General features: G+C 38.4%; 1 protein-coding gene across 2 annotated transcripts in view; it reads right to left on the bottom strand.

The window, feature by feature from the left end:
• SHROOM3 (shroom family member 3) overlaps window positions 1–27,564 on the bottom strand; it is a 155,996-nt gene that overhangs the window by 24,001 nt on the left and 104,431 nt on the right. For both annotated transcript variants that reach the window (XM_012551990.3, XM_031941897.1), the window contains exons 3-5: window positions 16,534–16,665; window positions 4,222–7,381; window positions 2,303–2,379 (exon numbers count right to left, since the gene is read on the bottom strand). In XM_012551990.3, the coding sequence (XP_012407444.2) occupies window positions 2,303–2,379; window positions 4,222–7,381; window positions 16,534–16,665 (3,369 nt within the window). The remainder of the gene's footprint in view (window positions 1–2,302; window positions 2,380–4,221; window positions 7,382–16,533; window positions 16,666–27,564) is intronic.

Consider the following 27,564-nt stretch of genomic DNA (forward strand, 5'->3'; position numbering starts at 1 on the left):
AAGTTTCCACAACAACATTATCACAAATCCAGACCAAAAAGACAAACAAAATCAGAGCCAGACCACATGGGCTGGTTCTATTTTATGACACCAGAACCACAGGAGGACACTTCACAGGCATAAAAATTCTCTTTGGAAGTTTCCACTTAAAAAGTTGTTTTTTTCCTTTTAGGAAAATCTCAAATATTCAGGTTTCATCTAGATGTCTATTATGTCTCCCTTCCAAGAAGGGAGGCAGCTAAGTTACGCCATAGCATACAGACTGCTGGGCTTGGGAGACCCTGAAGACCTGAATTCAAATGCAGTCTCACACACTTACTAGCTGTAGGACCTTGCAGAAGTCACTTAATCTGTTTATTTAGGAAGTGGGTGGCTCAGTGGACGGAGTGCTGAACCTTAGATAGAGTCAGACCTTAGTTTAAATCTGGTCTCAGATACTTACTAGCTGTGTGATCTTGGGCAAGTCACTTAACTTGTTTACCTAAATTCACTGGAGAAGGAAGTGGCAAACCACCCTAATATCTTTGCTAGGAATGGACAACATTGGCATGCTGTGGTCCACAGGATCATGAAGAGTTGGACATGAGTGAATGATATAATAGTAACAAAAACCCTGAGAAAGTCACTTAATTTTAACTTCTTCAGTCTCCTTAACCATAAATTGGGGTTCATAATACCACCTATATTTCAGAGTTGTTGTGAGAATTAATATTTCTAAAGAGCTTAGTGTTCTGCATATAGTAGGTGCTTAATAAATGCTTATTGCTTTCCTCCTTCTGTTAAGGGATCTTTAATAGCTAATTCTTTGAAAAACAAAACAATAATCTGCAAACAATATTAATAAATGTGCTTACTCTCTTCCCTTTTCTCATTAAAGGATTTTTGTTAATACTTTGAACAATAAAACCACATTCCCCAAACTTCATTATTCTAGAATTCTAGAAATTTTGCCTCAGGTAATTTTCCTTTTTTAAGGTTTCCATCAATTGGGTAATGGCTCAATAAAATGTGATACGTGTTTGCAATGGAATATTATTGTTCTATGGGAAACAATGAGCAGGATGCTCTTAGGGGAAAAAAACCCTGGAAAGTCCTCCATGAACTCAAGCAAAGTGAAATGTATTGGATACAAAGTAATAGCAATGTTCTGGGATGACTAGCTATGAATGACTTTGCTCTTCTCAGTAGTACAGTCATCCATGTCTACTCTAAAGGACTTATGAGAAACAATCCTATCTATATCCAGAGATGGAACTATGTCTGAATATAGATTGAAGTATATTTTCTTTCCCTCTCTCTTTTTATCTCTCACTTAATTTTTCTTTAGGTTGGGAGATTTTTATGGAAATGTTTTGCATAACTTCACATTTGATTTCTTAATTATGTGTGGGGATAAAAGAGAGAACCTAGAACTTAAAAATTTAAAAAACAAATGTTAAAAAATGTTTTGAATGTAACTGGGAAAAGATATTAAATAAATAAAATAATTTTCCTATTTCAGTGTCTCGTTTTATAGACTAGCTTATGAAGGGATTCTTCTCCAGATATTTCCTTCAATGTGATTTGGGATAAAGAGTGAATATATAAGACTTTCTTAGGATAGAATGAAGAAGAGGAATCTGCTCTGCTCAAGACTCTGACTTCAAGGAAGGGAAAAAGCATTAAATGCCTATGCTGTCCCCAGCATTGTTCTAAGTTAATTACAAGTATTATGTCTAGGTTGATCTCCTAAAAGCAAACAAATTTCTTGTAAAGTCCTCACACTCAAATCCTAATGTATAATTATTCATCAAAGGCATATTGAAAATGCAAAAGTAAAAAGCATCTGTTTAAAGCTGGATGTTGGATGTTTAAAGTTGGTAACACACTGACTACTGTGTAGAGTACTGCCAAAATTCATGAATTGTCTTTCATTTATTTGCTTATAGAGCTGTGAAAGAAGTGTGTGTGTGTGTGTGTGTGTGTGTGTGTATGAGAGAGAGAGAGACAGACAGACAAAGAAACACATATAGAGAAGACAGAGAACGAGACAGAGACACACACAGAGAGAAGATAAGAGAAGACACACACAGAAACACCCACACACAAAGGGAAAACAGAAACTTATACACACACAGAAGACATGGAGAGAAATACACGTGCAGAGAGAGAGAGAGAAGATAGAGAGAAAAATACACACAGAGAGAAAGTCAGAGAAAGGCACACACACACTGAGACAAAAACAAAGAAAGAAACAGACAGAGAAACAGAGAACACTACATATGACCTTGTAAGAAAAGGAGGCTGCAAGTAATATGCGTACCTGGATCCAGGGCCAGCTGTGCAGGATGGAGTCTTTCCAAGAAGGTTGTGATCAATATTTCCCCTCAGAAGCAAATCCTTGAATAGAGAAGGATCCCAGCATTACTGACCACCCAGAGGTTCCTTCACAGAACAAGGTTATTCCTTAGGAAGAGCCCTATGCTAACTTCCCAACTGAAACCACTGAGGCGAGTTAATTGTGAAGTTTGGCCCATGACTCTCAGCTCAAATTTTAAATGGGATCTTTTGTTTTCAGATGACTTTATGGTCTAACTGTCTAAAGCAGCAGGAAGGAAAGAAGGAAAATAGGTGGGAAAGGGCAGGTAACACACCTGAATTTTAAAATGAGCAAAAGCTCTCAAATGAATTAAGCTAAACCCAATTCAGCAAAGTTAAGAGGATTTGGGCCAAACAGATAATCAGAGTGAAGGAAATTCCTTTCAGGAGATTTCCCCATGCAATATCATTCCCCCTTGATAAAATAGGACCATAGTTTTAGAGTGGAAAGAAACCATTAGTAGAGTCCATTAAGTCAAATTCCTTCCTACCTCTGTCTTTATTTTATAAATAAGGAAACTGAGACACAGAGAGGCTAAAAGCCCAGAGTCACACAGCTAGTGAGTACCTTGGGTAGGATTTGAACTCAATCCTCAAAGCCACCAGATGCAGTGCCTTCTCCATTCTATCTCTCATAGAAGCATAATTTGTTCAGCAGGTGTATTTAGGTGCCAGTATTTTGAAAACAGCATGATTTGGTGCTTGGAATTAGGCCTGATTATGATAATGATGTTAATATCATCCTTGTCCGATTTTACTGAGATGAAAGTTCTCTAATGATCTCTTCTTTTCCCACCTCAAAATATGACTCCACTATTTTCATTAAATTTGAACAAACTTCTGAAAATCAACTGAATCCTCAAAAACTGAGAAAATTCTACTTATTTACTAACAATTGCACTCAGGGAGGTACGGATTCATGGGTCTTAAAATTAAATAAGCACCAGAAATGTAGACCACCTACTTTTTCATTCTAATTGGCAGGTGGCTTCTGTGGGGTCATTTATATTTCTATAAGACAAGGGGCAGCTTGGTGGCACAATGGACAGAGTGCAAGGCCTGGAATCAGGAGTACTTGAGTTCAAAACCAGCCTTAGACATTTAGATGCTGTGTGACCCTGGAAAAGCCTCAGCTTCTTCATCTGTAAAATGAGCTGGAAAAGGCAATGGGAAACCATTCCTAGAATCTTTGCCAAGAAAACTCCAAATAGGATCATGAAGAGTTGAAAAATGACTAAATAACATCAAATAATAATAATAATAATAGGCATCTCTTGATCCTTCAGAGGATTAGACTCTGTACTGTGAATAAATATGATAGTCATGTTGACTTTTAAATATATTAGGATCTAAGAAAAGTAAATTTGGGGCTGAATTTCTTATGATTTGGAGTACTCACAGAAGTGAGAATAGTCATTATATTAATTTTTAAACACTGAGATACAATCAGTGGTACAGTGATTGAGCTCTTTTTGGGAGAGTTGAATCAAAATGAGTTTTTCATTTAAAAAAAAATGACTTTTCTTTATTGAAGAGGGACTAAAATATTGCTGTCTTTGGCATCTGTACCTGTGTTGTCTCTATGACTTCTTTTCTGCTTGGAGTTAGGAGGAATCTGGGGTGGGAGGATCTAAGTGTGAATTTTCCCTCTGAATACCTTGGTTTTAGTTTCCTCAATTATTGATGATCGGGTTGGATGACTAATAAGGTCCCTTTCAGCTCTAAATCTATGATCCTTGCAAAAACAATTTTTGTTTTCTCATATGAAAAGGGAAGTGAGGGGCACAGTGAGAGAGGAGCTGAGGCCATTAATAGAGACGGTTACTTCACTTTCCCATGGGTATAAAGGTACATTGCACATACCTGACATTTCTTATCTGAGATGGGGGATGACCTGGACCTCGAATGGAAAGGGACAGTCAGAACATCTGACCTGTCTAGCAGATCTTCGGCCGACATGGACTTTCCTGGCCCCCTGGTTTTAGTTACCAGGGCAGCTTGCTTCTCATGGGTCCAGTTCACTTTCTGTGGAAGACTGGGCTGGCCACTGGCCTCTCCGAGCCAATCCACCCGTGGTGATTCCCTCTTGGGATGCCAGTGCCTTTCAGCACGGAGATGGTTGTTGGCAAAGGAACTACTCCGATCTCGTACACCCCGCATTTCAAGGCTGTTTCTGTCCAAGTTTCTGACCAATTCTGTGGGCAGGGTGGCAGACCCTCTCCTGGGGAAGGGGTTTTGTTCCTGCAAGGAATTCATACTTGAGGCTGCAGTGAGGCTGCGGCTTTCCCGTCGGTGACTGGCAGAAGGAGATGGCCTCTTTCCAGTTTTGCGTTGAATGTAGTCAGCCAGGGCAGTCTGCTGTAGTTGCTTCAACTCAGGCCTGGAAAGGTTAAGGGTGGAGCAAGCTTTCCCCTCCCTCTCAAAGATGCGGCGCCTGTCTGCCACAGTGTTCTCTGGGAAGCCAAATGGCAGGTCCCTCCTCTGGGAATAGCAGGGGGACGGCTCTTCTGTCCCAGATACCCCCACTTCATTCATCTTCTCAGGTTCTGAATAGGAACGCTTCTTTTGTTCAGCAGTCAGTCTTCTCCGGCCTCCAACCCGGGTCACCATGGCTATTGGGTCTTCCTTGGGGGGGCTTCCCTCGACTGGATTGATGCTATGTCGTTCCTTGGGGATATGAGGCGAAGCAGGAATCGGTGTTATTTCTGGGCTCTTTAGCCCCAAGTGGGCAGAAGCTGGTCTCTGCCTTGCTCCTCGCCTTGACTGAGATGGTATGGGGGGACCCAGATCAAGATCCCGGCGTTGGAATGAAGTGGCTCCCAGGACACGGGACTGAGCATGTTTGATACTGTTACGATAGGCTTGGTTTAAGGGGACCTCGAGAAGTGGTGATTCAGGACTATTAGTCCTCTCTTCTCTCCATGGGGTTTCCTCCTCCATCTTGTTGGAAAGCTGGAAGGTGCTCTGGCTGCGTTGTAGGAGAGGAGTACTTCTGAGTGGCTTAGTCTCTGGATGTGTGGGTCCATAACTACCATTTCCACCCCTTTTCAGTTGATGTTCAGCTGGATGCCAGGAAACCCCTTCAGATTTTTTCTTACCCTCTTTGATCATGTTCTCCTCGACACATCCAGTGGATGGACCTGGTTCCAGGAAACCCATTTCACCCTGAGGGTCTTCAAGGCTGATCACAGAGCCTCTATTACTGGGTGTCTGTTCTAGCTTGTTGGCTCTGTGGCTGTAGCTGCTCACACTTGCGGGTCTCCGGGTCCCTTGTTCACGTTGTTCAATCTTATTGACCTTCTCCAACACAGAGCAGTGGAGTTTCCCCAAATGAGAGTTCTGGAGGGCATTGCTTGAACTACGTCGCCTCTGAGTCAGGTTGGATGCCTGCCCATGGACCTCATATCTTGGTTCAGAATTATGGAAAGGGGGTGATCCTTTAGTTCCTCCCTCAGGTCTTACATGGGAAGCTTGCCAGTCTGAATGGTCCCATCGGTCAAGTACTGTCTTTTTGGGCTCTTGTTCCATTTTATTCATTTTGATGAGACAGGCTGGTCTACTGTCAGGGTTTCCCTCTTGAGGTCCCATTTGTCCCGTCTCCAGGTTATCTTGCCTTCTGGTGCTTTCAGAAATAGTCTGGAGAGATAAAATGTTTGAACTTGTTTTGCCAGAAGTGCTCCACGAGTCTTCAGTGAGGCCTTCTCTTTCTGGTCTTGGTTGAAGGCGGACATTTTGAGTCTCTTGGAATTCAGCTATCCTGGGCTCTGAGGGTCTGGGAAGTGGCTTGCCTTCATTGACTTCCTGAGCCTGGATCTGCAAGGATTGGGGGATGTGATGTGTACTGTCATGCATGCTTTCTCTCCCATTGGGGAGCATATTGTTGCCTTCCAAAATCCTTGGCTCATCTTTCCTCAGGGAGGTGCCCCTGAGTTTCTCAGGCTCCGATGTGAAATGTGGCTTGTATGGGGAAAACTTGTCTCTGGTTTCTGGTTTTTCCACCAGAGGTGCTGAAATATCCTCTGGGGCCTGGTAGAAAATTGCAGCAGACTTGCTGGGGTCATTCTGATTCCCATTCTCAAGAGTAACCATCTTGTCACAAGTGCTTAGTGAGGCAGGATAACCGTGTTCCTTGACAAGTGCTGGGTATAACATCCCATTGCTGCTTCCAGAAGGCTGGGGCATCTGGGCAAAGTGTGGTTCAGGGGAAGGTACAGGGTAGATGCTGGTAGGGAGCAATGGCTGGCCTGGTTGGGGTGCTTGGATGTAGTTTTGCTTGGGCTTCACTGGGGGACTATTCTCTGGGCTTTTTTCGAGGAGAGTGTGTAAATGTTCTTCTGGAAATGAAGTCTTTAGGGATCCGGGGAAGCTTGATTGGGGCCGGCCATACCTGTTGTGCTCAAGGTTAGACCAGGAGCCAGGCCTTTCATAATGCCTGAAAACTGCATAGCTTCCACTCCGGGTTGGGGGCATGGGAGCACCCACTTTGTGGTTTACGTTGTTGGACTCCACTTCGTGGGCAGTGCAGTACTGTTGGTTCCAGGGTAGCAGTGGCATCCTGCCACCTTTGGGATGATTATGCCACCTGTCATCCACTGATTCTTGGGATTCTCCACTGGGGAGAAGCAATGCCGAAGAGTTCACCTCATACTCTGCCGAGATACCCCGCTTGGTATCATAGATTGTCTTGACGTACCGGATGTCAGCCTGTCTCATTCCTTCCAACAGGTTGCCTTGTGCAGGTATTGTGGCCACCGTGTCTGAACACTCCTGAGCAGAAAAGCTGGTGGGGGGATACTCGAGAATGCTAGAACAGGTAGAGAAGGAACTATAAGCAGAGTCTCTCTTGTTGTGGAGGTGGGCAAGCTGATCAATGCTGCTAGTGGACTTGGCAGGAGAGAGGGGATGGCAGGGAGGATAGTTGCCATTGTGCTCCAAACTCTCCATGCTTCCCTGGGAGCTGTACTGATCGGGGCTCCTTCTTGGAAAGGCATGGTTATAGTTGGAGACATCATTTGCGGAGGAACTGGAAGGGAAAAAAGAGAAAAAACAATTAGTGACACAGGAGACATGATTTAGCAGACACAGAAACCAGTTCTCCAAAAGACTCTTCAGAGCAGCTAACTGGCATAGTAAATACAGTACTGGCCCTGGAGTCAGAAAGACTTAAAATTCAAATCTGGCCCCAGATACTTATTACCTGTGTGTCCCTGGGCAGGTCATTTAACCCTGCTTGCCTCAAAACCAAACCAAAATAAAGAGACTCTTTAATGTATTCTGGTTTTTGAAGAATTGAATAGGTCATAGAAATCTTTCCTGGATGGGATAAGTTAAAAAAAAGCTACAGAAAAGAGAAATAGTTAAGAATACCTGTGTGACCCCTCTCCCATCTTCTGACAGCTATTTTAACCCAAACAACTTTACTTTAAAAACTCTCAAAATAGAAAAGCAAAGGACATGTTTCACAAGTAGTTAAGAGTAGAGTTTATATAGGTATAGCTTTGGGAAAAGACTGAAAATGTGCACATTGTGGAGGACACTGACTTATTAAGCAAATGAGTCTGAATTTTATGTGAGGCAATAGGGAGCAACCAAAAGTACCTGAGCAGAGAAATATATTATCTCAAACAGGATGGCATTGAAATCTGGATCAAGAAGAGCAGGCAACTTGAGCTGACTCCTGAAGTATCTGATGCTTGAATTTTGTGGAATACTTTTCTATTTATTTATTCAGATTGTAATTGTTTATTTTCCTCCGTTACAAGTAAAACAATTTTTTACATTAAAAATTTTTTAAACTTCCAGAGAGTTCCAGATTCTTTCTTTCTCCTCACTCCCATGTCTCCATTAAGAAGGCACATGTGAACATTTCTCTATAGATCAAAGAAATTTCAGTTCCTGAAACTCAGTCCATCTAGGCCTGGAAGAAACTCCCTCCTCACATCTGCCTTAGAACCCTACATGAAACCTTCGGTTTATTCCTCTGGTAGCTATATCTGACTCTCCTCACCATCGTCCTGGATTTCTTTTGAATCTATTTAGATATGTACAGTGAGCCACACAGATTTAAAGATTAGAGGATCATAGAGAAGCAGCTATAAATCTGGAAGATATCTGTTGGAATATCTAGTTCAACTCTTATGTATATATTTTATAGAAACTTGAGGCCCAGAAAGGTGAACTAAAGCTTGTCTAACATTAAGTATTAAGTGGCAGAGCCCATATTTGAACACAGATCCTCCCGATTCTAAATTAAGTATTTTTTTCCACATTGTATCACAGTGCCCATAAATTATTTCTCATGACAGAATGTAAGCCACTTGAGGGCAGGAACTAATTTTTTTTTTCTTTTTGCCTTCATGTTCCCAGAAATTAGCATAGTGCCCACTAAAAAAGTTTGGTGGTTGCTTAGGTGACTCAAAGAGCTCTGTTATTCATTTTCAGTCTCCCCACATAGAAAGCCTCCAACCCTACAGAATTCCTAATTTTTAGATGACCTGGAAAGTTGGACTCAGAGATTCTTAGGATCAGTGTCTAAAAAATACAAAGTCTTCATCTAGCTCAAGGAGTCAAGTATTCCAAAAGTCATCTTGTTCCTCCTTCCAAGATAACTTTGGGATTTTAAAAGCTTCATGCAGAGACTTAGATACTGTATCACTCCCACTTACACAGAAGTACCGCTATTGATATGTACTTATGGATATATAAACAGTGAGAACTTTTTTGGGCTCTGAGTTTTAGATACAATGTGAACATTCTGCAATGATATTACACTATATAATTGGGAGAGATTATAACAATACAAGTAATGATGTTCAGAAAACCATTGCTTTCCCTATTCATCTGTTAGAAACATACAATGAGACTTGGGCAAAAAATTAAGATAATAATGTTTTATCAGCTCTTCATTTGGAAAATGGGATGCAAGAAATAATAAAATAGTTTAAGAAAAAAAGAAAGAAAAGAAAAACTACCTAAAAAATGTAATTATGTTAATAGATGAGTGAGCAGAGACATGAGAACACTGAACACCGTAATGGCAAGGCTGTATGATGTTCAACTGTAAAAGTCTTAGCTACTCTCATCAAGACAATGTTCCTCTGAGATACCACTACACACCTCTCAAATTGGCTAGAACGACAGGGAAAGATAATGCAGAATGTTGGAGGGATTGCGGGAAAACTGGGATACTGATACATTGTTGGTGGAATTGTGAATACATCCAGCCATTCTGGAGAGCAATTTGGAACTATGCTCAAGAAGTTCTCAAACTGTGCATACCCTTTGATCCAGCAGTGTTACTACTGGGCTTATACCCCAGAGAGATTTTAAAGGAGGGAAAGGGACCTGTATGTACAAGAATGTTTGTGGCAGATCTCTTTGTGGTGGCCAGAAACTGGAAACTGAGTGGATGCCCATCAATTGGAGAATGACTGAATAAATTGTGGTATATGTGTATTATGGAATATTATTGTTCTGTAAGAAATGACCAGCAGGATGATTTCAGAAAGGCCTGGAGAGACCTACATGAACTGATGCTGAGTGAAATGAGCAGGGCCAGGAGATCATTATATACTTCAACAACAATACTATATGATGATCAATTCAGATGGAAGTGGCTCTCTTCAACAATGAGATGAACAAAACCAGTTCTAATGGAGCAGTAATGAACTGAACCAGCTAGCTCCAGAGAAAGAATTCTGGGAGATGACTAAGAACCATTACATAGAATTCCCAATCCCTATATTTTTGTCTGCCTGCATTTTTGATTTCCTTCACAGGTTAATAGTACACTATTTCAAAGTCCGATTCTTTTTGTATAGCAAAATAATCGGACATGTCTACATATATTGTATTTAACTTATACATCAACATATTTAACATGTATTGGTCAACCTGCTATCTGGGGGAAGGGATGGGGGGAAATAGGGGAAAAGTTGGAACAAAAAGTTTTGCAATTGTCAATGCTGAAAAATTACTTATGCATATATCTTGTAAATAAAAAGCTATAATAATAATAATAATAATTAAAAAAACAATGTTCCAAGTCAATGGCAAGAGGCCCATGATGAAAGATGCTATTTACCTTCAGATTAATAGGCAATCTACCAGATAACATCCTGGTATTTCTTGTTGGATATTTACTTCTACATTCTGTACCAACATATGATCTTCCACGTGATTTATAATTTGTTCCTTCCTCCCTCTATTCCTTCTTAAATTCTTTCCTTTCCTCCCTCCCTTCCTCCTTCCCTATACACAGTTCTTTTCCCCATTTTTCTTGGTTATCTATTGAATACGACTGAATAAATTACACAATTGGATCTTATATGATGAAAAAAAAATTAAGCAAGCACTGACTGTGCAAAGTATTGAGTTAAACTCAGGAGCTACAAATGGAAAAGAAGGACAGTTTGTGCTCTCAGGGAGATCACATTCTAATGTGTCACACAACGCAAAAAGAAGGTTGTGGGTTTGCATCAGATTGAGAAGTCCAGTTTCCATGCTTCTTAGGGTACAGAGATAAAGCAGTTGCCACTTCCTTAGTGCCATTTCCACTGATAAAATGATCAATCTCTCATCTTGAACCATTTGACAGGGGCAAGGACGTTAATGACAAAAACTTTCTTTTCTGGTCTTTAATAACTACATGCCAGAGATCTGGCCTCATTCTTCTTGAGAGCTGTCTCACAGGATGATGATTGTGATGGTCTAGGATGGAAGCAGAACTGATGGTCCAGGGGTACTATCACTGATCTGTCCACTGGTGGTAATTGGTCAGCAGCTGGTATTGATAGTCAAGAGCAAGGGCTGCAGGCCCCTTCTAGACAGTGATTAGAAAAGGCTGTTGGGGGTCTACACTGGAAGCAGATATAGTGATTTTAGGGGTAGTCCTATTCTCAAGCCTCTTGAGTTCAGGGTCCTGGACATTTCCATAAGGGTATGATGGCAAATGATGGAAGGGGAAGGGTAAGTCAAGAGATTAGTTAACTATATGATCTTAGACAAGTTAGCTGACATCTCTGAATGTCAGTTTATGGCTATATAAATCATTTCCTGCCATACCTAATTAACAAGATTATGAGGATAAAATGAGATAATGAAAATGAAAAAAAGTCCTTCCTTTTGTCCTTCCTTTCTCTCGAGCATATGCACACACATATATAAACACTCCATGGTATGATTCTATCTTGGGATAATGCTGCTTGAATTTAGGGACTGGTCCTTTCACAGTTGTTTTCTACTGACACCACTTTATCCCCCATCGAGACTAGCAATCTAGACCCTGAAGATCTATGAAATTATGCGAGAGTGTTAAAAAATGTTGGCTTATCTTAAGTGCTTATCTTAAGTAAATTTCTTTAGGAAAGAAATAGTTTGGTTTTGTCCATTGTCTAATGAAATATCAGATATAGAGTAAGTACTTAATAAATGCTTGATGAATTATTGAATTTTTGCATTGGGCCTTCACTAGAGTTTCTGAAACATAGTAGGTGCTTAATAAATGTTTTTTGACTAACTGGCTTGATAAAGGGAATATTAAAGGATCATTTCAGTGAAATACCAAACATAAGTTGTAGTCACTCATTTTTCCAGCTTGTATGCATATGGTCCTTAACATTCTGTCCTCCAGCCTCCACGGGATCTTCCTTATCCCTTCCCCTTCTGTAACTAAGTCCCTGAGCGAGGGCTAAGGCTTGGCAAAGGAAGGATAATGACCATCCACTGATGTGACCGCTAGACCACTAGATGCCACTGGTGTGCCTTGGAAATGTGCCTGGCAAGCATATCCAGCTAAAAGCAGTCCTGGCAGCTGGGTTCCAAGCAGGATGTGATGGGGCCATCTGCCAGAACTACCGTTGCTATCATAGAAAGCCTTCAGCATGAAATGAAAGGATTACAGGATGATTTGTGCTGGGCGATGGGAGAGAATACAGATTTCTATTGTAGCTTTTGAGGTAATGTGAGCCTTTCTTTCTGTAACCCCACCCCACATGGTGCTTTTGAGCTGACAAGTTGTTGTACTAAGAAAAGCTATTCTAGAAATGAATGGGCAGCTAAATGAGAAGGGATAGAGATGGTGGGGAAAGTTGGGACAGATATTTGAGAAAAAAAAGGAAAATAAGAATCCCCTAATGTCGAGCTCTGTCTTTCCTTTCAACTGATATATAAAGGAAAAGGGTTGCACTAGGTCAGAGGCTCTTAAATTGGGGTTCACAGATTCTCTCCAGGGCTCCATGGAGAGATTATAGAGGATCTATGAGTATGGATGGCAGGAAAATGATAGCCTTATTTTGACTAGCCTCTAACTGAAATTTAGAATATCCTTCAAACATTCAAAAACAAATTTCTGGGAAGGGATCTATAACACTTATCAGAATGCTAAAGAAGTCAATTACATTAAAAAAAAAAAAAAAAAGATTAGATGACCTAGATTCAAGTCCAATCTCTGATACCCAGAACTCACTAAGCTTCTCACCGCCCCAGGAAACTCTTGAAGAAGCAGAACAGCTGGCTCATGTGTCCTGAGAAAGGACTTATTTCTTATAGCAGAGAAATCAGATTCTATTTTTAAAAAAAAAATTCACTATAAGCACAAGCTATCTAGGTGGTGCAGTGGACTGAGTACCTGGTATGGAGTCAGGAAGACTTATCTTTCAGAGTTCAAATCTGGCCTCAGACACTTACTGCTTTCAGCTGTATGTTTGCCAGTGACCCTGGGCAAGTCATCTAACCCTATTTGCCTCAGTTTCCTCATCTGTAAAGGGAGCTGGAGAAAGAAATGGTAAACCACTCTAGTGTCTTTGCCAAGAAAACCCAGCCATAACTAAAACAATAGCAACTTCCATTATTCACATCCATGTTAGTGGACAAGATCCTACTTCAGGAACAAGAAGGGAAGGTGATAGATAGAAGGAAATATGGATGGTGAAGAGGGAATGTTGTAAATTCTATTTTCCTACCAACCAAATGCTACCCTGATAGACTGAATAAAGTCCATTCTCTCAACTTATTGACCTGTTCTCAGTCTTGACCTTTATCTAAGATGAACAGGGAGGTATGGGTTTATCAGTGCTCAACATCCATTAGCTAAAGTGCAATCATACATTAGCTAAAGTATACCCCTAACCCATGGCAGTTTTATGATCCTCATTTATGTGGGTGGCCTTAAATTTGTTTACATTCCTTTTGTTCACAAACAAAAAACAAAATTGAAAAATATTTCCTTTGAACTCCCACTGGAATTTTAGCTAAGTGATAATCACCCCCTCTTTTGAGTCTTTAAATCAGCTCCCCCCCCTGGACAATCAGACAACTATCTGATTCTAGTTCACACAGGTTCCAAATTAGAGAACTGAGTCAGAACTTCTTCTTATCTACATCTGATGCATTTGGGAGCTGGGATTTGGCTCTCTTTCCTCTCTTTCGGGGACAAACAAATTAAAAAGTTATTTTATGAAGAGGAGAGATAAACAAGAAATGTTAGGGTTTGGAGAAGAGACCAAATCATATTTAAGCAAAATAACAGGCAAACAAAACCATTTTCCCTCAAAGATGGTAAATATTAACCTTTGGGAATCTCCCACTGAGCCCCATCACCCATAGAAGACTGTCAGAAACCATCGTGATTTTAGTTAAAGGCTCTCATCAAAATGACTCTGAACTCCAATGGGCAAGGCCTCCCTGCTGTCTGAACCCTTTATTTTATGTGGGAATTTGGATTTATTTCTCTTTGGGAGGTGGCTGGTTGCAGAAGCAACAGAGATAAGGAATGTTGGCTTGCATTAAGCGTATCTTAGCAAGGAGGTTGGCATGGTTCTTGGATTTCCATGCCTTGTTCCCCCCCCCCCCTCAGAAAAATGTGTTCAGTCCATCTTCCATGCTTCAGTTTTAAGCCTTACTAGAAGCTTGGAGCTGTCTCTTCTTATTGTATTTTTAAAAATTATTACCATTAAGACGATTTAAACCAGTTCCAATGACCTTGTGATGAAGAGAGCCATCTATACCCAGAGAGAGGACTAGGGGAACTGAGTATGGGACAAAACATAGTATTCTCACTCTTTTTGTTGTTATTTGTTTGCATTTTACTTTCTCATTTTTTCTTTTTGATTTGATTTTTCTTGTGCAGCAAGATAATTGTATAAATGTGTGTACATGTATTGGACTTAACATATATTTTTACCATGTTTAACATATATTGGATTACTTGCTATCTAGGGGAGGTGGTGGGGAGAAGGGGGAGAAAATTGGAACACAGGGTTTTGCAAGGGTTAATGTTGAAAAATTATCCATGCATATATTTTGAAAATTAAAAAAAAAATTACCATTAAACAATTTTACTCAAGTTCCATTAAATCTGACAAACACTTAGGTACCTACTTGAGGCAATCTCTAATGCCAGGTTCTAGAAAAAAAACTAGATAATAGTATGGTGGAGAATGAAATGCTAGCAACGTCAAGAGAAAAGGCTTTTAATTCCTATGTTGACTCCTAACTTGCTATGTGACCTTAAGAAATTTGGATAAAAGGCTTTCCTATTAATTCACTGGGAAGACATCATTTTGTTTTTTTGCAAGAACAAATCATGGGATAATTAGAGATTTGTCTTGGAGTTCTTTGTCAATAGCTTTGTGAAACTCATTTAATTCAAGAGGAAGAATGTCCCAGTGGCCAGAATGTTGGACCTGGGGTCAGAAATATATTCTGTTCAGATGCTACCTAAGACACTTTTTTTTAGCTTTGTAACCATAAGCAAGTCACCTAATTTCTGTAAGCTTCATGCTTCTCTGTTGGACTTGATTATCTTAGATCTATAAGATGACTTCCAGATAGAAATCTATGAACCCATGTCTCTCTAGCTTTTCACAATTATTCAATAGTCCTATGAGTAGCATCTGGCATATAGTAGGTGCTTAAATATTTGCTGACTGACATGTAAGTTCCTTTCATTTGTAGGCCAACCACAAAATAAGCCATGATTTAAAAAGTAGGGAGATGAGAAAGGATAAAGAGAAAAAAAAAGGGAAATAAAGTAAGGGGGGGGGGGGGAAAGAACAGAGTTGGGAGTATAGTAGATTAAAAAGAACATTCTAATAAAAAAATAGTTTTGTTTTTTTTTAACTCCAGCATATTAAGCATCTTTAATTTTTTCTTTGAAATAAAGAAGAAAGATGTCATTTGTAAGCCAAAATTTGGTAGTATTCCCCTCAGCAAATAGATTTTTCTAGGGAGGAAAGTTTCTGTTTGCTGTTCTTTCTAGTAGTTTAAAAAAAATAATTCAATGGAGAAACAAGATAATCTGAAAATATATAGATCCCACAAATGAGTGCTCAGAGATTGGAATGATTTTGGATTCCCTGCCTCCTTCACTAGGGAGAGATTTAACATTAGTTTCTGCTCATATATTAAGTTTTTGGGAGGGAGGAATTAGAGGAAGGAGAGAGGCCAGAAGGGTAATTCCTCAGCATACATAAAGTATAACCTTTAAAAATATTTACAATAGGACAACTAGGTGGTACAGTGGATAGAGCACCAGCCCTGAAGTCAGGAGGACCTGGGTTCAAATCTGGCCTCAGACACCTAAACACTTCCTAGCTATGTGACCCTGGGCAAGTCACTTAACCCCAATTGCCTCAGCAAAAATATATATATATATATATATTTAAAATATTTTATTTCTTTAATATATGTAATTTTAAACATTTTTTTTTCAAAAATTGAGTTCCAGATATTTCCCCTCCTTAACACCATAAGTAACCTCAATATTTGTGTTATGTATATGTGTGTATGTGTGTATATTTACATATATATATATATATATATATATATATATATATATATGGGGGGAGAAGTATATTTATCTATCAGGTAAAACATATATTAATTTTAATTTTTAATCATGTTGTGAAAAAAATAACCACGAGATAAAAGAAACATTAAAAAAATTAAAGAGTGAAAATAGTGTGCTTTGATCTGCATTCAGACTCCATCAGTTCTTTCTCTGGATGTGGATAGCCTTGAGGAAGTATAATCTTTTGAAGAGAAAAAAGGTCACAGGCTGGTAATGATGGAGTAAGGGGGACAAGGAGAAAAGAAAATGTTCCTTTTGGGGAACATCACTGTGAGAGAAACCCTGCTGTCATTCTTTGAGTCCACTCAGTCCCAGCTGCTACAAACCTGGAATGATAATTTTGGTGCCAAGGAGTACCAATCGTGCCCTGAGATATTTGCATCATGCTGGCATCAGTCTGGTCCTCTCCAGATTTGGCTGAATGCCAGGAGTGTGGTCGGCTCACAAGTTTACTGCACCTGGTAAGAGAAATGGAAAAGACATTACTGTACTGCAGTGTCAGCAACATTTATAACAGACTTTGGGAAGGCTAACAAATGAATTTAGAAGTTTAAGCTGACATATCTCAAGGCAACAATACTTATAAAGGATCTAGAGAATATTTCTATCAGTGATTCTTATTGCTCCTACTTGATACATCTTCAAATAGCCAAGCTGCTTGAAATATTATTATCATCAATCGCTATCATTTGGCTTCAATTGTTTGATGGGCAAAATATGCAAATAATAATGTTTATTTCTTAGTCCTGGGAAGATGAGTTACTATTTACAGAGAAGTTGAGTTCCTTCTTTCTATTGGATTAATAAAAATATTATCATCATTTCAAATTTCTGACAAGAATCAGGTAAGGGTAAGCAGCTAGTTGAGTACCAGACTTCCTTTCTCTTTAGGCTAATGAGAATTGACTTCATGCTGATCCTCTGGTTTGTAAAATTGCCCTTACTTTTGTTATCTAGTGACTTTAACTTTAGATCACCTAAAGTCAAATTAAAAAAAAACAAAAACAAAAGGAGAAAATGGCCATGGTTGTAGTTGTAGACTGAAATGCAGAAGAATGAATTTGGTGAATGATGCTATACTACACTGTTTCTTCTCTCTGAACCTCTGCCATCTGCCCATCTCAGACATGGAGGTATGTCAGTTTTCTTGATCTGCCCATTGGACATTGGGCACTTTTGTGAACTTTTTGCTAATGATACTCATGTTGCGCCTGTTTGCCTCTCAAAGAAAAGATTTTCTAGTTTTATTATTTTTTAAAGTTGTACCTCCACATTTCCTTTCATAGAATAGTCTTATTCTCATGTTTAGATCACCAGCCCTAAATAAAATCCAACTGGCCTATGAATAATAAGCTGACATTTTAATTATGCTTTATGGCTTATAAAACTTTCTTTACATAAAGTGCCTCTTTCTAATTTGGACAACTGGCTCAGTTGGGAAATGGGAAAAAAGGGGCAGCTAGATGTTACAGTGATAGAGTACTGGTCTTGGAGTCAAGAGGATTGGCCTTCAAATCTGGCCTCAAACACCAGATACTTACTAGTTATGTGACCCTACACAAGTCACTTATTTTGTCTTGCAAAAAAACAAACCAAAACAAAACTAGAAATGGAAAAGAAATAAAAATAGTTATGAGAAACACTAAAAAGGGAGATCCTCAGAGAAAAGGTATGTTCTCCGCCACCCCCTCCCCCCCAAAAAAGGATACTTGAACTATTTCCCAGGATGATAACACAGGAGTAATATAAGAACTTTGATAGTTAGGGAGTCTTTAAAACCTAGAATTGTTTGGTGACTATAGGACAATTGCATATTGACTAGTTGTACTCAAATAAGTAGAAAGGTAGGGTTTGGTTTCTTATCATAAATGAAAAAAACACTATATTTCTGAATGGGAGGGGGAGGTACTATACCCACCACACTACATATCCATTCTCATTTCATCTTCATAAGTACATCATGAGGTTGGTAGTGGCAGAATAATTATTTTTATTTTACTACTGGCTAAGCTGAGACTCAGGGCAACTCAATAATTTGTCCAGAGTTACACAGCTTGTAAATGGCAAAGATGGAAATTACTCGATTCTTCTGATTGTGAAATCACACAACTCCTGCCTTCACAAATCTGCTTTATACTACTCCTACCAAAGATCTAATACTAGAGGAGTGGAAAAGGGATAAACATTAGGATAAAGTTTAGGAATCTCTGCTAAAGAATAATTATAGCTAGCATATTTTTTTTTTTCTTTTTTGCTGATGCAATTGGGGTTAAGTGACTTGTCCAGTGTCACATAGCTAGGAAATGTTAAGTGTGTGATCCCAGATTTGAACTCGGGTCCTCTTGACTTCAGGACTGTGTCACCTAGCAGTCTCAAAATAAACATTTTTAAAACCCCACAAGATAAATAAAAGTGCTCTATCCACTGTACCACCTAGCTGCCTAGGTGCATTGCTTGTTTAATCTATATTGGATTGTTTATGATCTTGGGGAAGGGAGAGGGAGAAAAATTTGGAACATAAGGTTTTGCAAATGTGAATGTTGAAAACTATCTTTGCATGTATTTGGAGATGCTATTACTATTCCCATAGAAGTGAAGAAACTGAGGCATATAGTGGTTAAATGACTCAGGTTTACATAACTAGTAAAGTGGTTGGTACTAGTGTCAGAAAGAATTTGGTCTTCTTGGACCCAGAACCAGTCCTCTATCCACAATAGCACTTATCTGCTTCATGTGAAAGGCAAGTCTAAAAATTTTTATATTGACCCCAGAGAAGATTTTTGCCTTGGAGGAAGCAATCATTTGTTTAAGGCTTGTGTTCCCTTATGGTTTTTCCTAAAATAACTTCCCCTGGTCTTACTTGTTGTTCTGTCCTCAAACCTCATTTCAGTCTATAGTTCCTGCCTTTTCCTAGTCTAATCTATTCAGTTCCACCTCAATTTAAGCCTCAGTTCTGACAAGAGAGGCCTGAGGAATAGGGATGGAGATTACAGAAGTGAGCACTGAAAAGAGATTATTTGATCTTTTAAATTTCTGCCAACCTCACTGAGTAACATGAGATTGCACTATTGATTGACGTCAACAGTACAAAAGTGAACATAGAGATTGCCTCATTAACTCAGTAAAATTTTGTTTATGTACTTATACTGACCATGTGCACTCAATTAGAGCACCAAGAAAAGGATGACTTAAGAAAAGAAAATGGACAAAACTTAAGAACCTAGAGCTACATTTCTCTTGGAGGAGAAACATTTCTACTTTTAAATCCTGGAATGGTGAGAGAAGAAAGTTATACTGAGCCAGATAGTAGTACAATAATGGGTGAGTCCTCCATTTCAAGACAGGCTCAAAGTTAGGGCATCTTGTTTTGTTTCCAGTTGAGTGGACTATGTTTACTTAAGAATTTAATGAGAAAGAGAAATTGAGGAAACAAGCAGAAGCAGCAAAGGGAAAACATAGTTACTGCTTTTGTAGAAAACCCTGGAATCAAACAAAAAATTAATTGAAACAATAAATTCAACAAGGTTGTAGAATATAAATCCTTACACATAAACAAAAAATGCATTTATATTATTAACAAAAGCCAGAATTAAAAAGGAAATGACATGTCAAATGCCAAAGAATTTTTTAAAAATGGCACACCAAATAGCTACAAGAGACATAAAATTTTAGTCAGTCTATCCAAGACATTCCAAACCAGAATGCAACTATAAGACATTATTTGCAGAAATAAAAACTGACTTAAATAACTATAGAAATATTAATTGCTCATGTGTAGATCATGTTAATAATAAAAATGACAATAACTACATTTATCCATTCCAGTCAAATTACAAAGGGATTAAATTATACAATTAGAAAAAATAACAAAACTCAGAGTAACAAAAGTTCAAAAATCTCAGGAATAATAACAAAGTGAAGCCTATTGGTAATAGATCTTAAAGTCTATTATAATCTGTAAACTAAAAAAAAAAAATGATTTGATGCTGATTAATAAAGAGATTGATCAGAGGAGCAAATTAGGTAAAGCAAAATAGAGAAACACAATAGCCTAGGATTCAGAAAACCCAAAGATCCCAGTTGCTGGGGTAAAGAATCATTATTTATTTATTTTTTTAATAGCCTTTTATTTACAGGATATATACATGGGTAACTTTACAGCATTAACAATTGCCAAACCTCTTCTTCCAATTTTTCACCTCTTACCCCCCCACCCCCTCCCCTAAATGGCAGGATGACCAGTAGATGTTAAATATATTAAAATATAACTTAGATACACAATAAGTATACATGACCAAAACATTATTTTGCTGTACAAAAAGAATCAGACTCTGAATTATTGTACAATTGGCTTGTGAAGGAAATCAAAAATGCAGGTGTGCATAAATATAGGGATTGGGAATTCAATGTAATGGTTTTTAGTCATCTCCCAGAGTTCTTTTTCTGGGTATAGCTAGTTCAGTTCATTACTGCTCCATTAGAAATGATTTGGTTGATCTCGTTGCTGAGGATGGCCTGATCCATCAGAACTGGTCATCATCTAGTATTGTTGTTGAAGTATATAATGATCTCCTGGTCCTGCTCATTTCACTCAGCATCAGTTCGTGTAAGTCTCTCCAGGCCTTTCAAATCATCCTGTTGGTCATTTCTTACAGAACAGTAATATTCCATAATATTCATATACCACAATTTATTCAGCCATTCTCCAACTGATGGACATCCATTCAGTTTCCAGTTTCTAGCCACTACAAAAAGGGCTGCCACAAACATTCGTGCACATACAGGTCCCTTTCCCTTTAAAGAATCATTATTTGAGAAAAATACTGGGAAAACAGAAAAGTAGTTTGACTGAAATTGGGTACAGATCAACCTCTCACTTCACATCAAGATTATTTCTGAATGATATGTGACAGACATAAATGGTAACAGACATCATAAATAAATAAAGGACAAGGAAGGAGTTTGACTAAAAAACAGAGTATAAACAATTTTGATTATATTAAAGATCTATATGTACAAAAATATTTTTAGCAGAACTTTTCATAGAAACTTCAAACAAGGGGTAGTTAGATGGCACAACAGATAGCACACTAGTCCTGAAGTCAGGAGGACCCGAGTTCAAATCTAACCTCAGACATTTAACAGCTGTGTGACCCTGGGCAAATCACTTAATCCTAATCGCCTCTGCAAAAAAAAAAAAAAAAAGAAAGAAAGAAAGAAACAGAAAACAAATATTCTTTATTTATTGGAGAATGGTTAAACAAATTAGGACATATAATATAATGGAATATTATATAGAAATGGCATAGTTTTAGAGAAAATCAGGAAGAATTATGATCTGAGGCAGAGTAAAGTCAATAGAACTCAGAAAACAATGTATCCAATGACAACAATATCAAAGAGAAAAAGAGCTTTGAAAGAAAGCTGAAGGTAAATCATATCACACTTCTTCTGCCAGACAAGTGATAAAATACACATATTTGAACATAACCAATATCAGAATTAGTTTTACTGTACTGAATTTGTTACCACATTTTAAAATTGTTTCACTGAGGAGAGGGGATGGAGGTTTAGAGGGAGGTAGAGATAATAAATGCTTATCAAAATAAGCTTTTTTAAAAATGAAAATAAAATGGAAACAATACTAATTTGGAGAGGGAGTGCATTAGCAATGGCATGATATAGGTGAGAAGCAGGAAAGGAGTTGTGGAGAAGATGGCATTTGAGGTGAATCTTAAAGGAAAACAAAAAATACAAAAGGCAGAGGTGAAGAGGGAATTCATTTTAAGCATCAGAAACACCCAGAGCAAAGGAATAGAGATGGAGTGCTGTTGGAGAAACACTCCCAAAATGGAAGGCACACTGAATCTCTGATCTCAAGGAATTTACACTGCATTAGAGGAGAAAACATGGACAGCAGGGACAGATTTGCATTCGCAAAGGGGATTTCCTCATTGGACATCAATGACATCAGTGGTTTACTTCCAAATTTCTTTCCTTATGAAGATCTGATCATGTTATGCTACTCTCCTATTCAATAAATCTCAATGGCTTATTATTGAACAATTTTAACATGCCATAATTTGTTTAACCATTTCCCAATTGATGGGCACCAGTTCAGTTTCCAATTGTTTGCCACTTCAAAAAGAGACGATATATTTTTGTACATATAGGATCTTCTCCTTTTTCTTTGGCTAATTAGGGTTTTGACAGAGTTGTAGTATTTCTAGGTTGAAAGTTACACATAAGTTTAACCTTTTCCAAATGCCTTCGAGAATGGTTGTATCAATTCATAGGCCCACCAGTAGTACACTGGAGTAGAATGGCAACGATAGGACCACAGTTGGTTAGTCTGTAAACTCTTTCAGATCTCATCTTTGAGGAATTAGGATAAGTATTACAACCCCATTCTTTGCCTCAAGGCTAAATTTGAAGTGTCCTCTTCTAGGTTAGACTGTCATTACTGTGGCTCTTAAGCCTGGGGACTGAATCTTTAAGTTTCAGATTCCTTCTATTTCATGTGATCAACAGTTCTAAGACCCTGTTGCTCCCCTGGGGGCTGAGTTCGAAACCCAGTCCTGCTATTTTATTTCTGATGTCTGGCTCTGCTATCCTGGCCCATACCTGTTCTACAAGTTCTGCCCTGTGGAAGAATTGCTTGTGGTTCAGATTTGTGATCCTGAGCTTGAAAGGGTGGTTTCTCCTTAGATTTTTATCAATATTTTGTCTCTGAAACTCCTCGGAGAGATCTTTGGTTGTAGAGTTTTCAGGAAGTTTAGGATGCAATGTGTCCTCCAACTCTGCCCTCTGCTATATTGGCTGGATTCTGGCTTGGTTTTTCAACCTCATTATACAATATTTTCCATGGGGTACTTGACAATACTACCTTTTGTTTTGTAACTTTATATATGTATGTTCTGCACATAAATCTGCACACACCTATCTCCTGTGATGGAAGGTCAATTTTTAGAGAGTACAATTTCATTCTTTGTTATCTTTAGTCCTAGCAGAGTGTATGGTATATGGTAGATGATTATTAAAAAACCTGTTGATTGAAGAATTTCAGATGCCTTCAGATTTTGTGACATCTTGAATTTTTAGAAGGACATCTTTTCTATAGCAACTTATTCTGAGTATATTAAGGAAAATAAGAACATGACTCCTCTTCCTCTGCTTCATAGTCTCCCTTTCTTCCTCCATCCTCTTTCAATAATCTAAATTTTTCTTTTACATAAATTTTGAACAGAGTCCTATTGTTCTGTTCTGTACCACAAAACAAGGAAGTTAACAATGGGGGAGGTTGATGAAACTAGATTGTCAATTGACACAATGTTGTACTGTCTGTTCTCTGGAGATGTTACTCTTATAGCACAGAGACGGGGACATTTTTTGTTGCACTTCTATCTTGGAGGTTTCAATTCAATTCAGCTATCTACTGAGTACTTACTATGGCCTAGCCCTTGCTAATTTTGTTGGAAATAAACAGACTTACTCATAAAAAACAAAGACTAGGGAAAGACTATTTAAAATTAATTGCCAAAGTGAAGATGGTCAAGGGTCACAATACATCAAATATAAGAAATAACTAGGCAAGGAAGTGAAGGACTGGTCTTGCTTGGATGTAACCTAAAGTCTTCCTAAAGGGGGAAACTTGAGATGGGTTGAAGATGTGCTGACAGAAAAAGGGCAAATAATGTTTGAAAAATGAACATGCTAGAATGAACATTATTCCTTTTCTTTGGACAGTCTAAAACTATGATCAAGCTGAGCATATTAAAAGTATGGTAAATATCAACTGAATAAAAGGCTAATGAGTACTCAAGAGAATTGACCCAACATGGTCATTGTCACCAAGGGTAGCACTGGTTAAATGTAAACTGAGTTTAATGGAGCAATTTAACCATTTTCTAGTGTATGTTATACAATTTGCTTCTGCTTGGCCTTCCTTTGGTCAAGGACAGCCTGATGCTCAGGCTCATAGCCATACAAAATGAAATCTAATGTGAATTCTGCAAATTACTATTATAGTCAACCAGGAAACATTCACTGGATAGCTACTCTGTGAACAGTAATGAAGCTGACCATTTATGTAGTAATAAAAGAAAAGTTTCATGAGAAATATCAATTTTGGGTGTGCACCAGTGGGGTACTTTATGAGTCAGGGACATCGGCCACTTTTTTGTTCCTTAAACCAGACACACTCTCTTTCTCTCAATATTCCTGTCTTCCTTCCAAGATTACGTTCATTTTACCCTGCTTATATCTTATTTTTGCATAGTTTCTTGCATATTGTTTTCCCCTTTAGACTGCAAGCTTTCTTAGAGCAGAGACTGTTTTTTGTGTCCCTAGAGGACTGGCATATATTAAGTTCTTAATAAATGCTTTTTTACTTGACTTGACTTGGAGATTATTTGATATGACAGTGTCCAGTTATCCCTTTTACCTAAACAGTTAGGGAGCTTTAGGGAACACCTAAGGGTGGGAAGGACTTGGCTTAGTTAGGTTAAAGGGCCCCTACTGTCCCAGGGCTGGATTTCATAGTATAATCATATTAGCATTTCAATAAATGATTTATTGATCATGTTATCCACCTCTTGTTTCAGGAATTACAAGCAAAGTTCTTTCTGGGAGAGTGTTACCATTTCATCAACTAAAAGGGGAACTGGCTTTATGCCTATTTTTCCATTATCCCTAGAGATCTCATTTGCATCAATAGTAGTATTTGCCCCAATGGTGACCTACTCATTCACAAAGTTGATTTTCCCACACCTGGATAATTGTACTTTTTTATCTGAAAACAAAACTGATCTCTAGACATTGATCCTTGGGCTTGGTAACATATGGACATGGGTATGGTGGTGGTAATGATACATAGATCTAATCTATCAAACTCATTTACTTTAGGAATTTCACCCATTCCCTTTCAGAACCACATCAGGGGATTGACTGAAATGGTAATAAATCTTTCTGAATTCAGGTATGTGATTTCTATCATAAAATGAATTCAACTAACTTTGCAATAGTAAGTCCTGGAGAGCTCTCTTAATTCTAAGGAACTCTACTGCAGGAGGCGGCTTCCATGCCTTCAATAGTCATTTAGCTTAGTGACTCATTAGGTTGCTGATTGAATTTCTCTTGTGACATCTCTAATTTCTTCATAATGAGAGGTTATCCACTTTCTGCTACCTCTGTAAGAGAAATCACTCTCCTCTCATAATGTAGGTTTACATGAGAATGAAATTAGTCACTCATAGGCTAACAAATAATTTAATAGAAGTTTACTTAGCTATAGCACCGAAAGGATACTCAATAAGGATAAGGAAATTAGCTTAAGCAGATCCCACCTCTGCATGGGACATTGGTTCCGTATGGAAATGACTATGTTCTGCAGGGATGAGATGTGTTGATAGATTTAATCTTGGACAACCACCAAGTTTGAAGGATCCCTAAACCCACGTAGGTGGTGAATTTTTATGTGTGATCAGGGAGCTACAGAAATCTGATCTGAAGATACCAGGGAGTTAAGTCCATAGTTATGTGTAGCTTGAGTGATGAGACAATCAGGCATAGAGTGTAGCATTGGGAGATAATGTCTTATCACAGATGAAAAATTCTTAAAAACAAAATTCTGAAGACATATGTAAATATAAACAATTCCAGTAAGGAAGAAATGGAGTGATTGTCTAAAGAGACCCAAGTGGATAATCTAGGAATCCACCAACCAACCAATTTACATTTAAAAGATACGAGTTCAGGAGATGGAAACAAGGGAAGATAATAGAAAACAAATAGGAAAATGTGGGGATGTTCTGTAAAAATAGCACAAGGAGGGACAACTAAGTGGTGCAGTGAATAAAGCACTGGCTCTGAAGTCGAGAGGGTACAACTTCAAATCTAGCTCAGATACTTATGTGACACAGGTCATGCAAGTCCTGATTGCCTCTAAAAGAAACATAGCATCAGCACTGCTGAAGCTCAGAATGAGCAAGTGAAGGAAAGTAAGGGCAATAAAAAGGTATGATTTTTTTTAAAAGTTATACTGGAGAAAAGAAAAGCAACAAATAAGGGTAAATAAAAACAATTAATGGGAGCAACTAGAATGATGATTGATAATTAAGGAATCAGATCTAATCAATTTTCACTTTGTTTTCCCTTCCAATACTCTTTGAAACAGAAAAGTAGAAAAATGGCTTACATGGCTTGGTAAGTAAAATTATAGTAAGAAAGGGAAAGGATCAAATGTCCTTGATAAATGACATCTTAAGATTACTGAAAGAACTGGAAAGAATGATTGCTGAGTCATTTTAGTGACCATTTGAAATTCTCAGAGAATAGAAGACTTACTGTGAGAGCAGAAAAGGGAAAATTCTCTAGTTTTCAAAAAAAAAAAAAAAAAAAAAAAGAAGAAGAAGAAGATAATAATGGTCTGAATCCTATAGGATAAGCTTGACTCAATTCCTACCAAAAATTCTAGAAGATTATCTAAAGGGATGGCCTGTGAAAAGCTAGAAAACAAAAGCTTCTAACCTCCGGCCAAGATGGTAATATGTGAGGTGACAGAGGGGGCCAATTTACTCAAACATACTCCAGAAAATATCTGAAAAGAGTGCTAATCCTAAATTGGTTGACTGGTTTTTGTCCTTTGTCCTTGAAGAGGATCGAAATGACATCACTATGTTAAGGACAAGGTATAGTGTGTCTGACTATGGATGATCAGACCAAAACAAACTTGGAATCCTCTACCACAGGTCAGGTACAGAGTCTATTAGATATTTGGAGATGGCTTTAAATTTGCACATCTTATGTTTCTTTTGAATGACCACAATTTTGCTTTGCTCACAAAGCTTTCTCTGATGGGGGCAATCAATGCTGGGCAGTCCTCTGCCAGTGTCTTCCATGTCTCACAGCTAATTCCAAAGTTTTTCAGAGAGATCTTGAATGTCTATGTTTCTGTTCTTCTGACCTCCATGTGTGCAGTTGCCTTATTTGAGTAAATAGAAGTAGAGCAAATAGAAAGCACGTGAGAAAAGCTTCTAAAGCCCATTTAGAATTGTATCAAGGGAAGCAAATAGTGACTGGGAGAAAGGTTACTCCTGGAAACTCAGGATGAATTCAGGTAAATAGACTTGAAGCCTGAGAACACTGGAGAAGGGCTGCTCCAGGGAAGCCAGAACAAACTCTAGTAACAGGCTAAAAGGCTTTGGGTGATGGGAGTTGGTCCTGAAGCCAGCAGGCACGCTGAATGAAGATGCTCTAGGGATGCTACAAGACAAAGTCTGAAGTAATATCCTGGTCCTGGCCTGGTAGAACAGAAGGAGGGGACAGGGCCGGTCCCCATAAGCCCTCTACAAGGAAGT

This window comes from Sarcophilus harrisii, chromosome 6, assembly GCF_902635505.1.
Source record: "Sarcophilus harrisii chromosome 6, mSarHar1.11, whole genome shotgun sequence".
NCBI classification, from domain to species: domain Eukaryota; kingdom Metazoa; phylum Chordata; class Mammalia; order Dasyuromorphia; family Dasyuridae; genus Sarcophilus; species Sarcophilus harrisii.